The sequence below is a fragment of the Equus caballus genome, chromosome 8, assembly GCF_041296265.1.
Source record: "Equus caballus isolate H_3958 breed thoroughbred chromosome 8, TB-T2T, whole genome shotgun sequence".
NCBI lineage: Eukaryota > Metazoa > Chordata > Mammalia > Perissodactyla > Equidae > Equus > Equus caballus.
Genome location: NC_091691.1, coordinates 16,471,980 through 16,489,628, shown reverse-complemented (window position 1 = coordinate 16,489,628; position 17,649 = coordinate 16,471,980). Strand labels below are relative to the sequence as shown.

Below are 17,649 nucleotides of genomic sequence, written 5' to 3'. Positions count from 1 at the left end.
TGGAACAAGCCATCCCAGGATAGATGACAGGAGGCAGCTGCAAGTACAAAACACAGATTTGAATAGACACGCATCATGGAGTCATCAACAAATTGAGAGCTGCAGCCATAAAAATGATATGGATCGATTCACCAAATGCTTATCGAGCAACCTGCATGTGATCAGCCTGAAGACACGGTGGGAAGCAAGGTCAATGCATTCCCTGTCTTCGTCAAGCTTACACTCACGCAGATAAGAATCCTCGGGGAGAGAGTATATATGCGTGTGTTTATGTATACACACACACACCAGGTAAGACTCTCTAAATGAGAAGAGGAAGAAATCAGAAAAATCCAAGAGCTACACAGTCTAGCTACTCAATAAACTTGCAGAGATTGAAAACAAAACCCAGCATTTAAACTGCCTGTCAGCTCTCGTCTCACCCTGCCCCAACCCCATTGCTTGTCAATCCCCACAACGGGCTTCCACTTCTCACAAGCACGTGAACCTGGAGACGCCACACAAATTTCCTAATTTCTGTCTGTGGCATTTATACTTGACAGGACAGCCCAGTGGCAAAGAGACTCTGGAGCCACCCTGCCTGGGGTCAAGTCCCACGTGAGCCACTAGGAGCTGCGTGACCTTGGGCAAGTTGTTTATCTCTCTGTGCCTCAATTTCCTCACGTGTAAAATAGGTACGATGATAGTACCTTCCTCGTGGGCTGTCGTGCAGTTTAAATGAGTTAACGTATGTGGAGTACTTGGAACAGAGCCTGGTCCAGAGTTGGTGCTCGGTGAGCATGAGCTGTTATCACTCTACCCACCCGAAATTCTCTCTACATTCCTCTCCACTCATCCAAATCATTCTATTAAATGGTCAAGCCAAACATTTTACCTTCCATTACTATGCTGATAAGCTCAGTCTCAACACATATATTTACTCAGGGTCTCCATGTCCCATGCTCCAGGAAAACCAGGATGAATCAGACCCAGCCCTGCCCTTGAGACCTCAGTCAACTTGGGGAAACAGACAGACATTCCAATGAAGATCATCACCGTAATTTGGCAAGAACTGTGAGCTGGCATTACCCATTAAGTGTCCCCCGCGTCGGATTTGGCCTCTCTCTCCTGACTCTCCTGAGGCTGTTAAACATCCCATTTGTACCGTGATATTTTGCAGCAAAGACAGTTGTTCTGTGTCCTCTGAATTGTTTCACACGTATATGCTTTGACTTGTTCAACTTGATGGAAAGGAGCCCTTTCTGGGACTGGGTCTTCTAATTCTGTCCCCTAATCCACTCCACTCCAGTAACCACCTTTTACCTGCAAGTATTTGGCAACTGCATATTAACTTGTGGTTCATCAGGATGTTTAAGCTTCTCTAGCAGAAAATTCCCAGGGCTTGGGAAGCGGGGTTTCTGGTCTGGCACGATTTTGGACTATTTAATTATTGCTGAGTTCTTTCCATAACGTCTTGGCATAAAAGGTAGGACACTATGCATATATAGACGAGCGGATTAGTAACAACAAAAATAATAGTGAATATTTAATGAGACTTTTCCACGTGCCAGGTACTAGACCAAGTGCTTCATATATTTCACATAATGCCCCCAGCAGCCCTAAGAAGCAGGTATCATTATTACCCCGCTTTGCAGTTGAGGAAACTGACATGCAAAGAAGGCCCAACAGAGCAAAGAAGAGGCAGCAGAAACTGGTTCTCTAAAAATCTGGGAAGGCAATGGTGGCAGCCGTTCTTCTTTCCTCCACAGTGTTTGAAGGACTGGTTCCAAAATGAAAGTTCTACATTCAGCCGAAAGGAAAGGAAAGAGCCTTGAGTTAAAAGGAAGAGCGAGACCCCTTCGTAAAAACTGCCTATTCAGACACTGTCATCCCACAGACTTCAGTCTCATTCCCAAGTTCTCCAAAACCTTGTAAAACCAGCATGGGTAAAACTAATAGAAAATATAAACCAACTAGTTTTTTCCTTCTGGAGTTTATACTGAAAGTTTGCAGAAATGCGTTGTTTCAGTAAGAGCTTAAATGAGAGAGTACCTCAGATCTAGGAGGAAGGAGAAAGGACCTACAGAAATATACCCCATGCTGACAGGGGAGGGAAGAGAGCTGGGATCCATTTTATTTTTAAAACTTTAAGACACTGATTTCTGTTACTACCCTACTATTGTAAAATTCAAGCACAGAGGCTCAGAGGAACACCCGGGCATTCAGAGCTTGGGGATCTGGTTCGGGTTATCACTGGTTAAAAAGGCAAAGACGCACCAGATAGATACTCACTCATTCTCTAACACTAACTTCACCATAATCCCACTGCAAAGACAAGCAAAACTAGTTCTGTAGACTCTTTCCTGCTCCCTCCAACTCAAGCTGCCAGGAACTCCCACTATGCCTCAAACATAGAATGCTGAGATCAGGATTCTTGTTAAACCCAAAATAATGATGCATTCAGTGGTTGGCTTAGAAACAGTCTGGGGTCCCAAAAAAGGATCCTAAAAAGTGATGAGCGATCACAACAATTAAAATCAATTTCACTGCCAGAGTCTCCACGAGAATTCCTCGTTCATTCATCTCCATCTCTGAACATTTCATTCAACTTACTGGTAACAGATCTGGGGTCAATTTACCCAGCTCAGTACAGCAGCATCTGCAATTTCCTCCATGGTGTGAAGAGTGAGTAACAGCACAGGTAATCAACGGGTGTAAATAAAAACCTGTGATGCTGAAAACAGGGAGGGGAGAGAGCACAGCTCAGGAAGAAACACCAAGTCCCTGGTGGCAACAGTGGTATCCCCGGAAAATGCCTTCCCCCACCTCCAGATGAATTTTGTAACTATATAGCAACAAAACTGCAGGGACTTCTAAGTAATTTCATCACTGCATCTCTTTTATTGAATTTCCAACTGATGATAATCTAATACATCCAGAGTCACCTACATCCAACAGGTGGAGTGAATTTCTAAAATTGATGTTGTAGGTTTCACCCGTAGGGCTGCCCATGGCAGAAGAGTCAAATCCCACAAGAAGATCACATTAAAACATAGGATGAAAGAAAATCTGTCTGATTCCAACCCCAAATTGCCGTGGAAAAAGCATTAAAGTTCCCCCAAAGACAGAAATTCTCCCATTCCATCTTCCAGATAAGAAATACAGTTTTGTTTGCATGGACTTTTTTTTATGAGAATCTTATTAAGCATTCTGTTGGGGCATGAACTGAAGCTCATTTTATGCTCTAGAGATATGTTTTGAACTAGCAAAGGTGAAATAGCGTATCTTCAAATACAGTAAGCAATATAAACACAATCCAGAGGAAAGGACCACGAGTAAATTAAATCAACAAATATTTATCGAGCGCCTGGGCCTTAACACTGAGATGCCCCTGTCGGAGAGCTCCGACAAGTGAGCTTTCTGTGAGAAGCAGAAAGATGCAATTACAGTCTTCCTGAAAAATAAGCAATTAATCACACACAGCCTCAGATTAATTGCAATGCCTAAGATCCCCCACATCATTCTGCCTTTGCCCCTGAAATCTAATTCTCTCAAGTCCTCCTTGGCTTTCAGATCGATGAGCACCTCAAGCAAGCTTTCATTCTGATCGGGCCAGCCCACTACTAGCCAGAACTAGAACTCTCCACACACCTCCTTCCAGTTCGATTTGTGACCTTCACTGTGCCGTGTATGTCAAGGTTACGCTGCCCACTAACCATGCATCTTTAACATCAGGCCGCCACTTCTGCCCTGCTCTTCAGCGCCAGTGTAAAACCTCCCAGCCCTGCTGGGCCATTTCAAATCCATCCGATGGCACATTCAACAGCTAGTTAGCTTTCTGCCTTCCTCCTGTCATCTAGATTGCTTTGGGGTTGCAGAGCAAATTAGCCAGAAAGAGCCAACACTACCAAAATCCAACCCCAAATTTTAAACCCAGCCCCCAGAGAGGGAGAAAAGAAGGACCACCTCAACATCTTTCAACACAAAAATCTCTCTCAAAGTCAATCACAGCCCATAACTCTATTTCATGTCAAATGCCCCATTCCCCACAATTGTCTGAAATCTTTTCAGGAACACTACTGTCAAAATAGCACCCATGGGGAGACACCATCCAAGAACCAACATGACATCCCTTCAAATCGATATCTAAGCTGCAAGCACGATAAATCCAGAATGAATGCTGCCAAGGAGAAAATCAAATTCTGCTCATCTCCTAAGTGGGCAGCAACTAATTACCCAGCAGTACCCCAAGAGCCTCCAGGTGGGAAAGCCAGGGCACGGGGGGAATAACACAGCGTCCAAGACCTTCCGGGGAACTTGCGCCTCTGAACGCAGAATGTCATCAGATCATGAGAACGAAGCAAGACATTGAGCTCACACCCACAGAGGCGACTGCATTTTAGAGAAATTCCAGGAGGCTGGAAGCCAGGACCCTCCAGTCCCAAGTGCTATGTTAATGCATTTTTCCTTAGCTTTTTCAAGAATGGAGAAGGACCTATCAGGTCAAGAGGTTTATGGTGATATCTATACTTCCATTTTCTCGTTTGTTTAGGTTTTTTTCGCTGTGAAGCCCAGTTTCTGTGAATCAATGGCTCGGCTGCATCACGCTCCCCTCCCAGTAGCTCTCGGTAACGGGGCTTCCTCCGGCCACCAGTGCTCTGCCAGCTCAGATCCCTGATCTTGCAGCAGACTTCCAGCGGAGCAGAGCACCATCTATCTGTTAGAGCTCCGGCACAGCCACTTGCAGCACAGCTAAACCCATCGGGAAACCTTTAGCTTGTGAGAGATGGTTTTTAGGAATCTTTAAATACAGCTAAGATAGCATCCCCCATCCACTCATCTGAGAGAAAGATGGATACACAGATGGGTAAATAGATGGACAGCTCATCTTAACACCGCACATTTCTCCTTCCACCCAAGATCTGCACTGCTCGTTATCTCCCAGTATCTCCTCCCCTCTAAAGAAGACCGAAGACTGAAAAACTAACGCGAAGTACCCAATTGACAATTACGATGCTACGGACGGGAAGAGGCACCTTAAACACAGCAAAATGAGAATATTCACAGTCTACCCGACCAAAGCCCAAACAGGTAAACTGCTTTCCAAACGCAGGCTGATTAACAGCTTCCCTCCACCGCACTCCCCCCCACCCCCCCACCACCACCTTTGGGCTCCCTGCCTTGCATCAATGCAGGTCCCTTTAGAAAGTCAAATTTTCACTTACTCAGATCTACCAAGAATCCCCAGTGCCTTGCTATACGAAAACCCCACAAACGGCAGTTCTTCGCCCGAGAAACCTGAGGGGTTCAGCTGGCACGGAGAGGATGAAACCCACGAATTCTTCTCTGGTTCATCAAAATTGGAGGTGTCATCATCAGACTTGAGGGTGGGAACGAACGGGGGAGGAGCTGGTTAAAGAAAAACAAGAAGGGGGGGGGGTGGTAAATTCAGACGGGTTCAACACTGTTGCGGAGAAAATCGTCTTACTCCTTCCGCGTTCGCGAAGGCACTGCAGCGCCGGCTCTCAATCTGGCTCACACAGGCAGACCCAGCCTCGGCGCTTACAGCAACAAGAGATTAACCCCTCCTCTGCCAACATGGCCACCAACCCGCAGACAGCCTTCCCTGCTGGGGTAAACGGAAGGATAAACTCAAACAGGTCACTTGGTGGAACGAAAGCACTTGGAGAACTCGTCTGAGCTGGATGCTCGGTCCTGATATTTCCAGAATGCTTCTACAGAGCATCGGCTGGCTGGTGCCAGCGTGCCAGATGACTTAAACCTATTTATTTTCTCTTCCAGCCACGTATAAATTATGAATATTTAGTGCTAATCACTGGAAGAAGATGGAATTTCTACATCTCATGGATTGACTGGAATGAGAGGAAGGTGCAGGAAAGATTTGGGAGGGATGTAACTCGTGTTAGGAGAGCACTGCAGTCTAGCTCATTCATATCCAGATGAGTATACTTGGAGCTCTTATTAACCACTTCTTTTTTAGTTGATTATCCCTCCTCCCCAGCTCGATCATGCCCCATGAATCCACCGCAGTTTAATCAGCATAATGAAACACCAGCCCAATAAAGTTCTTCGTGATGATTTACAGCACCCCTGCGTGTTGATGGTGGGAATGCACCGATGGACATCAGCGTCCTACCTCGTTAAGGCATGACTCCCGGCTAGGAGCATCTTACATCTTCTCCACTTCCTGCAGACCTACTATGCTCTCTCGGTCGTCAGGGAGGTGGACACTCGTCCATCAGTCACCAGGAGGCTGCCCATTGTGGTGGGCTCCCGGGGGTGTAGCCAGCCAGAAGCGTTACCATGGATGCCGGTTTAAGCGTCTGTGGCGGGCCAGCCTGGCGAATTGGCGAGCTGGGCATCACATCGCCCGCAGTGCAGGCTTCATGCTCGCCACTCCGTGCGTGCTCTGGCTGTAACCCCACCTGGCCGCCTGCGTGGCAGGGGCCAATGCTGATCTGAGTGACAGAGCAGCATGAGTCACTCCCGGAGCTCCCTAGAGCGCCCCCTAGGACAGTTGTCACAGCCGTTCACAGTCCAGACTTCTTTTTAACTCCTTGTTATCTGGAAAAAGCTGTGTGCCACATATGAGCAGCAATCTGTTTTCTGCTTACAGACTGAAAAGAATCTGGCTGTTTCCAAAATTCCCCAATGACAACAACATCCGAAGCGGCGTTAGGAAGTAAATGGAGTGGTAAAGGGATGTGGAGGGGAGAGGAGTGGAAGCCACAATGAGGACGTCTGGCTGCTCCCGGGAAGTGCAAAAGAACATTCTCAGAGCTTCAGGTGCAGAGACGAAGTGGGAGATGGAAAATGTAAAATGTGCACTACCGGAAAATTATTTAACACTTCCAAGCTCTCAAGAGAATTCAAATCTTCCCTGTTACTATCAGAATCTACTTGCTTAATACTTTAAAAATTAGCTGGTGGAAAGAAAAATTCCATTGAATGCTTCAGCCCACATCCCATGTGTACTTCCATCAACATAGGCTCAAATCCAGTCTGATTTCAATCACCCAATATATTTTTTTAAGCAAAAAGTTTTTAATGGAAATTACATTTGATAAAAATAAAAAAGAGAAGTTTTCCATCCCAAAATAAGGCAATGCAGATAAAGACTGAGGAAATGTATGGAGAGAGATTTGCAGATGATACTAATATGGAAGCATCATGGTTAATGGCTCACACTTTGAAATCTGGGTTCGAATCCTAGCTCCACCACTTACTAGCTCTGTGACCTTGGGAAAATCACTTAACCTCTCAGTCTCAGTTTCAACACAGGGATAACTTCCTCAAAGGGCTGTTGGGAGGTTTAAATGAAAAAAATCTATACACAGTGCTTAGCACAATCCTTAGCATAGAGTAAAAAGATTACCTGCTCTTATTACTATTGCTCACATAAGATACATGTTTATGACAGATCCTGCAGTTATTGAAAGCTAGTGAGATACAGCAAAATCTATGCTGAATATTCTTCTTTCCTGCACAAGGCACAGCCACACTCCTGTGGATGTTTGTGTTAATCATATCATTTCATTTCTAGCAAAAGTTTAATTCCCTTTCCATTATATATTAATTTATCTTTAGGAGACTAAAATAGAATTCCATTTCTGAGTAAGGAGTATGATTAATAAGGGGGTAGGAGCCACCCTTTGTGAAATAATTATGATTTACAAATTCCGTACTATAAAATAAGATTCCTCTTTAAAACTCCTTCATGCTCAAAGCTAGCCCATGTGGTCGGGATTAGAGAAAGGGCCAGATAATCTTCAATCAAAGGAAGGTGAAGTCAACATAAAATATACCAGCTGTAACAGGTGAGAAATTCACACGACAGATTAAAAGCTAGGGATCTAAACCTCTAGACAGGTAGTGAGTTGAGTCCAGCAGGAAACTGTGAAAAGAACGGCTTCTAAGGGCCACATTTGAGCAGGGAAAAGAGCCACAGTCTCAAGCCAAAGAAAAGTGGGGGAAGTGGAAATTCTCTACCCACCAGAATGTGATGGATGCTCACCGTTGCCTACAGCCCTTTAGGGGGAAAGAAATAGAGTGGCTATTAAAATTGTAGTCCCAGGTGGGTGTGTGCATTTATAGTATCCTGCATGGCGTGGGAACTACAAGCCAAGAAACAGACATCAATACTGGTCCAGGATCACTGAGCCTTTAAGGCACTGGCAGACACAGGTGGAGAACAATTTGTAGGGGCACTTGCACAACTCAGGGCACACAGGACTCTCTTGCTCTCTCACACTCACACATACACAATCCCTACTGAAAATGAGTTCACAATAAAAAAAGTAAAAACCAACAACTACACATAACAAGGAAAAAGAAATCACCTAAACTACCATGAAGAAGCATCAGCAGATACAAGAAATGGGAAAATTAGCCCTCCAAAGATCACAGATAAAAGAACGATCTAAAATGGACCAGAAAATTTAACTTATTATCAAGGTAAATAAGTAGAAGTTCTAATAAAAGAACAAGATACTCTGAAAAAAGACAGAGCACATTGGAATCAAATACAACTCAAAAATGAACAGTATGGTTATTGAATTTAAAGTTTACAACTCGCTGGATGTGTTAAATAGCAGATTAGATACAGCTGAAGAGAAAATTAGTGAATGAGCCATTAGATCTGAGGAAATCACACAGAACCATGCTTCTCAAAGTGTGATCTGTGGACTGGCAGCACCAGCATCACCCAGGAGTTGGTAAGGAATGCAGGATCTTAGGCTCTACCCCATGTGCACTGATTCAGAACCTGCATTCTAGCAAGACCCCCAGGTGATTCCTGAGCACACTGCAGTTGGAGAGGTGCTCATACAGAATGCAATACACAGAGACAAAGAGACAGAAGCCGTGAGAGGTTAGGAGACAGACAATGAGAAGGTTCAATACACATCTAATAGGAGCACCACAAAGAGAGAGTACAGAACTAGCTCAAAATCTGGATGCCACATTTTAAAGGATTATGCAGTCTAAAGACTACCAGGTGTGTGACCACATCTATCTTGGGGGCCTAATTCTCCTCTTTCTTGTATCTTATACATGTCCCTTTTCTGATCCTCATAAAATACCTTTTTTTTTTTTTTTTTGCTTTAAAAAAGGTATTAAGTCATTGAAATCATTAGATTTGCACCTGTGTTGATGGAGGTATATACTGCACCTGAGAACATAGCATAGTGCCAGGCACACAGTTGGTGCACAATTAATATTTGCTGAACAGCTATTTAATTAAATGACTAGAAATGGCTCTTGCAGAGAGAGCACCTAGCATAACACAGGCCATGAAGAAGTTACTTGGAGTTTGAGTTAAATGAAGAGGCTTTAAAAGTGGAAATTGTTCTGTCTGAAAAATATGTTAATGAGTGCCTATATTAATATTTTCTGATACAGTATTATGAAATCATCTCAGCCCCTCCACATACCCACCACATTCAATAATGACAAATAAGGAGTCATATATTAAGATCCATTATTCATTGGTAAAAGCCACTAAGAAAAAGGAAAAAAATCTTTCCCTATATATTTTTTAAATAAATCAGCCTATGCTTGAGGTCGCATCAGGACACATCCTCCTTAGTGGCAGGGGCTATACAAGTAAGTTCTGGAGGGTTTTTTTTTTCCTCAGTTATAAGATAGATGGCAGAATAAGGCTTTCAGAAACAAAGAGCTATTTTAAGAGCTGTAGTTAATCTCTCGCCTATAAATTCTCTTTTTTCTTTATCCTGACATTCATTAGAAGCTTTTGGGGGGAAAAAAAACTTATTGCCTTCAAAAATATTCAAAAAAATTTAAAAACAAGGAAAGGAGAACCAAATGGATTTGTCCTCTTGGTCCTACTTCTTTCTAACATGCTCCATTGAGCTCCATTTACCTCATTTCCACATTTAATTTTTCAGCATACCAGACAAACACTAATATTAAAAACATAAAAGATTTTCTAATTTTGGTATAGTGTTTATGATCTGCTTGCTCCACAGGAACACAAGCTCCGTGAAGGGAAAGGCTATGTTGTGTTCACCATTATATACCTAACACCCAGAATGGTACCTGGCTGTCCTTATTCAATGTTTACTATCTACTTTGTTAAAGGAATGAATGAATACCAAGAACCTTAGATGTGGGATAATTTCTTAGACCTGATGGGTTATTTCAAGGAATATGCCACTTTAAGAAACCCAGAGTACCCAATTTAGTCATGAAGAATTGGCACATTAAAAACAAAGCAAAAACCTGAGCCTAGATATAGCTCATAAAACTCCTATGACTTTTAATCATCACTATGGGTTACAGACACTGGTGCTGAGTTGTGTGTGGCAGAAGTTGAAGATGAATAACAACCAACAAAGGGTCATAAAGGACAAAGGCACATGAACAAATATTGTGTAATGATATAACGAATCAGGACTGTGCCTGGAACACAGTGGGCATTCAATAATATTAAATCAAAAATATTTTGAACTTCATTCTATCTACCATGATGCCCTATTACCTTTTTAAAAAAAGTACTTAATTGATTAATTAGGTGTTATGTTCAAACCTAAAAGGCAAGCCACCAAAAAATTAGCTATCTTCCTGTTCCTTAAAATCTGAGGCACCAAAGTGATTGCATTTATCTACCTTTTGAAGACAGAACTGCAAAATAAGTGAAGGGGAGGCTATTTATGTCGTTTAGAGGTCAAGATGTGGATGTGAAAAGGAGAGAATACATAAACGGAGTGATGGGAAGTTTTGCTAATGGGGATACAGTGAGTTTTGTGTGTTCCTGCAAGAAAGTGTCATGGAGGTGATTGAATCTCAAGAGTTGGTTAAAAGGCATCTTCGTGAGCTGAGTGCAGAAGAGTGCTACTTTACAAAAGCCACAGAACAGTAGCTCAAGAGAGCTGCGAGTAAGGAGGCTGAGAGGTAAATGAAAATGAAATCTTGGCTGGACCTTGAAAGGGTGGGATCCCTGGATTGGATTGACAGAAGGGATTATTAGCAAGAGTTTTAGAGTGCTGGGTTGATGTCAGTGCCAGAAACTGATACAATCGTTTCAGTAGTGATGGTCGGAAGAAGTCAATTCTAGAAACCTCTAAAGGACAAGTCTACAATAGTCAACATGACAAATTCTATACGAATTCTATATAAGGAAGTAATAACAGAAACAGAGAGGACGTGGATTAACAGGAGATAGGCTATAGAAAGATGTGGCAAAATGTGACAATTGATGCAAGAGCAGAGATTTCAGGAATATCAACGACCAACTCCTATCATGGGAACAACTCCCAGAGAAAAAGGATGCAACAGAAAGAGCAAGATATCCAACATTGGAGATCTCATGGGAATGAACCAAGAGAATAAGTTAGGGGATGGGCACATAGAGCCAGTTCCTAAATATACCTCAGGAATTTAGCCCATGAGATCAGATTATATTCCCTAGAGACTTAGGCAAGTCCCCTGCTTTCTCCCCTTTGGGGAGGAAGTGGTCAGGTATAACTTGTCCAAACACCACACTGTATAAGAAATTCAAAAAGAAGACAGATCAGATCCAGTTTCCAACAGACTTAAGGAAATAAAAAATTATCGCATGTCTTTGCTTCTCAAGAATCATAAAAAGACTTTCAGGTCATGTTGATTTGGCTAGTGATAAATTCTTACAACAGTATCTTCAAAGTAAATGAATAAGGAAGTTAGGAGGACTAAAACATGCTTCAATCAATCAGTCTCAAGGATGCTAGGGTCTGGCTGCCAACAGCTAAGCAGAGTTCCTCTCTGGTGGCAGATAAGAGGTCTCAATGGAGTTGTGTGCTCTATCAGAATCTCTCCATTCTCAAAAGCCATTGTTCCTACAAGCCTGCTGAATATCAAGTTTTTGGTAAACGTCTTATGTTTCCCCATGAACTTATACTTTTAGAGATGCTTTCCCTCAGTTCTGGATTGTACTTTAACCAGACTTCTAACATTTTAGCTTTACTTTGTTTTTCCCCTCCCTCTCGGTCTAGGTATTCGGTGACCTGTGAAACACTCAAAGGGAAATCTTTTCAAACCGCAACTAGTCATGACTGCATTTTTCTGCAAAGTTGGATTTAGATATATCCAGTTTTTCACCCAGGTGGAGGCCCCCAGAACATATTTAAATAGCAAAAGAGCTAGTTCATTGGCTTCCATTCCTAGGACCTGCTCACTCCAGGCCCCAACAACTCTCCCTCTCTGGACCGTCCCAGTTGAATTACCTACACCTGAGAACTCATCAAATTAGATTCATTCTTTGCTGCCCTCAAGATCTCTGTAGTATCCTTTTCTCTGACATTTTGTAAATTCATTTTTAAATTTTTATTATGAAAATTTTCACATGCCCAAAAGTAGTAAAATGAACTCCCAAGCGCCCTTGGACCAGCTTTAACAACTAGCAACTCCCATTCTCATTTCATCTAACCCCCACCCCTATCTTGTTTGCATGTTTGCTCATTATTAAAAGCAAATCCCAGACATCACATTTCACCCATAATTACTTTGGTGATCTCTAACACAAGGTTTCTCAACTTTGGCACTACTGACATTTGGGATTGGAGAATACTTTGTTGTAGGGGGCTGTCAGATGTAGTGTAGGGGGTTTAGCAGTATCCTTGACCTCTACACACTAGAGGCCAATAGCACCTCAAGTCATGACAACCAAAAATGCCTCCAGACGTTGCCAAATGCCCCCTAAGGGACAAAATCACACTCAGTTGAGAACCACTGCTCTAACAGAGAAGGACTTTTAAAAAGCCATTACCACAACACCTTCATCACACCCAACAAAATTAATAGTAACTCCTTAACCTTATCTAATACCATGTTTGTGTTCGATTTTCTCCAGTTGTCCCAAAAATGTCTCTTTACATGGATTGGTTTGAATCAGGACCCAACCAAGGTTCACACATTGATTTTGTCAGTATGTCTCTTAATCTGTAAGACTGACCTCTTTTTTTTTTTAATGCCCATTTATTAGTTTAGGAAATGAGATCACATGTCTCATAGCATTTCCCACATCCTGAACTTGGTTGACTGTATCCCTGTGACATTACTTAACATGTTTCTCTATCCCCCATTTTTCTATAAACTGGCAGTTAAATCCAGGGCCTTCCATACATTCATATTCAGTTCTTTTGGCAAGAATACTTCCCAGGGTGTGTTGTCTACTTACTATTGCACGACATTAGAGGGCACACAAATGTCTGCTTGTCTCCTTTCTTGTGATGTTAAGAATGATCCATGGCTTCCGATGATATCAGCCTGAGCCTTCCACCATAAAGTTCACTCCAATTTTTCACTTAATGATGTTAGAAGCCATTGATGATCATTGCCTAGAGCCATTATTTCATTAAGGGCTACAAAATTTTATCGTTCCTTTTACATTTATTAGCACATCAACTATTTGGTTACCCTAGAATATAGTTCAAATAGGAAAGCAGGATAAATGCCTGGTTCTTTCTCCATATTTAGCAACATGCAAGTAATGAGTTGGGGGGCCTTAGCAACCACCAGAAGTGACCAGTGAGATTTCTTTTTCTGTTATCATTATGAACTCATGAATTTTTATGTATTTGATGTGTTTCAACCCACTGCAGTCTTTTTGATATTTATATTGTACCATCTCAGGCCAGGAGAAGCTGCTCTGTTAGGTATTCTTGCCGGAATAAGTCAAATCAGAATCTATTTTGGCCTTTGGAGCTACTTTCCAGTTTACAGGAACTAGAAGAACAAGTACAAAACCACCACCACCATCAGCCCCTGAGGAGGCAGAGAGACAAATCCAGGATATGGGAATATTCTAAAAGACAACAACCTAGCTTCTTCGTCAAGTAAATGGCATTGGGGGGAAAAAATATATATATATATATATCTCTATATAGAGAGAGAGATATAGATATGAATGTTCAGAATTTTGGGCAAGATGTGGAAGAGCTGGATCTCTCATACACTGTCAAATGGTACAACCACTTTGAAAAAGTTTGGCAGTTTCTTAAAAATTCAAACATACACCTACCGTATGATCCAGCCATTCTACTCCTAGACACTTACCCAAGAGAAATGAATGCATATGTCCACAGACTTGCACACAAATGTTCACAGTTTTATTTCAAATAGCCAAAAACTGGAAACAACCCAGATGTCCGTGAGCAGCTGACTGGATAAACAAATTGCACTATATCCACACAGTGAACTACTACTCAGCAATAAAAAGGAATTAACTATAATACGTGCTACAACATGAATGAATCTCAGACTTAATACGTTGAATGAAAGAAGCCAGACAAAATAAGTGCATATTGTTTGATTCAATTTATATAAAGTTTAGAAAATAACAAACTAAACTACAGTGACAGAAGGCAGATCAGTCATTGCCTGGGGACAAGGGAAGGGATGGCAGGGGAAGGAAGGGTTACAAAGGAGCATGAAGAAACTTTTGGGGGTGATAAATATGTTCCCTATCTTGAGTGTGGTGATGGTTTCACAGATGTATAGACATGTCAAAACTTAAACTGCACACTTAAAACACGTGTACTTACTGTATGTCTATTACTCCTCGATAAAGCCGTTCCAGTTCTTGGGAAGGGAGACTATTTTGTCCCCAATCCTTCCCTGGTCTAACGAGCTTTCACTCAGGCCCCTTCACCCCAGGAGGCAGAAGTGGTGAATAAACACATCCAGGCTCACCCTTTTACTCACTCCTTCCCCAAAAGAAGGAGGAGCTGATCTGACTCGTCAGAGCCAGACATTCATCCAGCCATGTTTTATTGGAAGACAAGGTTACCGTGCATCGAAAACAAGAACTGGGCTCAACACTTCCTGTTCTATTTGCCTCCATCTAGATTTGACAGGCCACTCAGCCAAATGACTCCTTATTTCCACGAGGCCCACTGTGGCAAGGCCCCCCTGTCCATGAGGGGAGGCCCACCATTCTTCCCTGTTCAGTAGTGTGGGTGAATTTACCAGAGTGCTGCATCAAAGGTTAAGGAATGCTTAGCTTCCCAAGAATAAAGTGGATATTTTGGTCCCTATCTGGCTATCACTTCTTTGTATGTGCTCTTTGTTAGTCAGAATTTTGAAGGACTGGAAGGGTGGGTCTTAGACCCCAAAGAACCAATGCTGCAGTTGAACGTTATCCTTTCTTTTCCATTACCAGGGATCAACAGAGTTGGCCACAATTATTTTCTCCGAAGTGCGACACTGAAAATCGTTTCCAAGCCTTCAGTCATGAACCACCTGGACCTCATACTTTGTCCTCAGGTTTTAATCTCTTTTGACTCCTGCCAACCGCCCTCTTTAGTTCTGTCCAGACTTCACCCTCAGAAAATGAGTGTAAATGCAATCACCACACTTCACAAAATTGACTAAAAAGTTGGCTGCTGAATACAGTCCCAGATGTTTAATATAATTTTGAATCTTTGGCCAAATCATTTCCATGTTTGCTTGGTTGTGAAAGGGTTTCCAGCAAGGGAGAATTTAAGGGTTGAGGACTCCAATTTATGGGCTCTCTAACAAACCTATTCCCTGTTTCCCCAACTTCTCTCAGGAAAGGCATTAATTTATCTCATTTAGAATTGATTTACCGAACTGGAATTTAGCATTGCATCACTGGCTTACACTAATAGGCACTATAAGAAGCAGTCTCAGGGAAATCCTCAGGGCATGTACTGGAGGGATGTGGTCCATCATGTCACAAGGGGTCTCATTTATGGGGAATCCAATGATGAAATTCCTCAGGACTCGGGATCCAGAAAATTGAGTCTTTTCTGAGCCAACCACTCTGGATTTTTTCTCATGTTCTCCTTTTGCTTTGGCCACTAGAAGGCTGACAGTCTCAAATCCGTCCTCGTCTAACCACTTGATAGACTTTATTTCCTTACCCTGATCCTCCTTTCACCCAGATTTCTACATTTATTTATTTTTATCCTTTTAATTTTGCAATTATCTCTAAAATAAGCTGTCTCAACTTATCTTGGAATAGAGTAGAGTATTACATATTTTTAACATCTCTGGATGTAGCTTCTAAATTCAGACTAGAGGGGGGAAATCCCATAATCTTAATTCATAAGCATTTAGCTCTTTCTAGCCAATTTTCTCCTACCAATAACTTAGTCTCTAAAAACAGAACAGCCCCCAAGAGACAGATAAATATTCACCTTTAAGACTATAACACCTACTGACTACCGTCTTCATCATTCCTTTTTTATGTTTTAGCAGGTGGTGCCCACACGATCCTGGCCTAGTAAGTTGCATTTCTGCCATCATTCCTGTAGCATCCCCTCTCTTCCTACCCTCCTCTCCCTTGTGCTAATTCCCCAAACAGCCCCAGCTCCTCTTGCTGACTTCCTCGTGCCCCTGAAGTGACTGGGTGGGTGTCTGACAGAGAGATACATTTAAGGGCCATCCAAAGCCAACAGAGAAGCACATCTCCCATCCTCCTCAAACCAATTGAGAAAACAAAACATGGCCAGATACCTGCTCGAATGATAGGAACTCCCAAACAAGTGGACCTTTAAAAAGCCCAAAACCAAAATACACACACAAACACACGCATACACAATGCACAAGCTATTGAGATAATGCTACTCTAAAAGCAGAACACTGAAATAAATAACTGAAACATTCATATTATAGCCGTATTAAAGCCATGAGGGGTTTCCATTTGAGAAGAGAGCACCGCTCATCAGAAATCGGTGTCAGAGTGACAAATTCAAAGGATAAATACAAAGATTTTACAAAGAGTTCTTCATTTATTTCAATGATGCAGGAAAATAACCTGACCATAAAAACTTCTAAATTCTTGGGAGGCAGTATAACAATGTTGTTAAGAGTACAGCCTGTGCTGGTGTTACTATTACCATAGAATATTCTGGAAAGTTACATAAGAAACTGACAATCGCAGTTCACTTTAGGGAGAGGCACTGGACATGTGGTGGGAAGGAGACATTTCCTGTTTAACTTTCTGTGTCACTTGAATTTTTTTGGACTGTACTACTCTTTCAAATAAATAAAAGCTAGGAGAACTTGAAGTCAGGGAGACCTGAGTTTGACTTCTACCACTGGCAATTACTGGCTCCATGACCTTTGCTAAGTGGCTTCATCTCTTTAGGCCTCGTGATCTCTTCTGTACTGTGGGAATGATCATAGTACCTGCCTCACACAGTTTGGGGAGGAGTAAATGGGACAAAAAGTGCTGTGCAGAGCTCCTGGCACATAATAGCTGCTCAATAAATGGCATGGCAACTTAATACATGCAGAAAAAGTGTTAATGAAGAAAACTAAATCCATCCTTAATTAAGAGTAAATATGGGACAATAGTAAGTTGGGGGGTGGAAAGGCATAAAAATGCCATTTTACAACCAGCTATTTGCTGTCAGCAGAAGGAAATGAAGTTAAATCTTGAAAGATGTGAATGATGTAAAGTCCATTTGAGAGAAAAGCTTTAGATTCCTCGAAAGCAGAATCTAAAATCCAGCTCTAATTTCTAAGCAATTCCATCCACCCATGAAAGTCCTTCGCCAAAAAGCAGTCTCCCCTTACTCTAAGGACAAAATGAGAAAGACCCCACAAAGATGAGCAAGAAACTCTAAGGTGGACAGATCTAATTTCCCCCCTCTTCAGGACTTCACAAATGCTAATATGCACAGT

The 17,649-nt window shown here is 42.2% G+C and overlaps 1 protein-coding gene across 4 annotated transcripts in view; it reads right to left on the bottom strand.

Moving 5' to 3' along the window:
- Positions 1-17,649, bottom strand: part of CIT (citron rho-interacting serine/threonine kinase) — a 154,502-nt gene that overhangs the window by 92,942 nt on the left and 43,911 nt on the right. For all 4 annotated transcript variants that reach the window (XM_023647047.2, XM_070275400.1, XM_070275401.1 and 1 more), the window contains exon 10: positions 5,205-5,388. In XM_023647047.2, the coding sequence (XP_023502815.2) occupies positions 5,205-5,388 (184 nt within the window). The remainder of the gene's footprint in view (positions 1-5,204; positions 5,389-17,649) is intronic.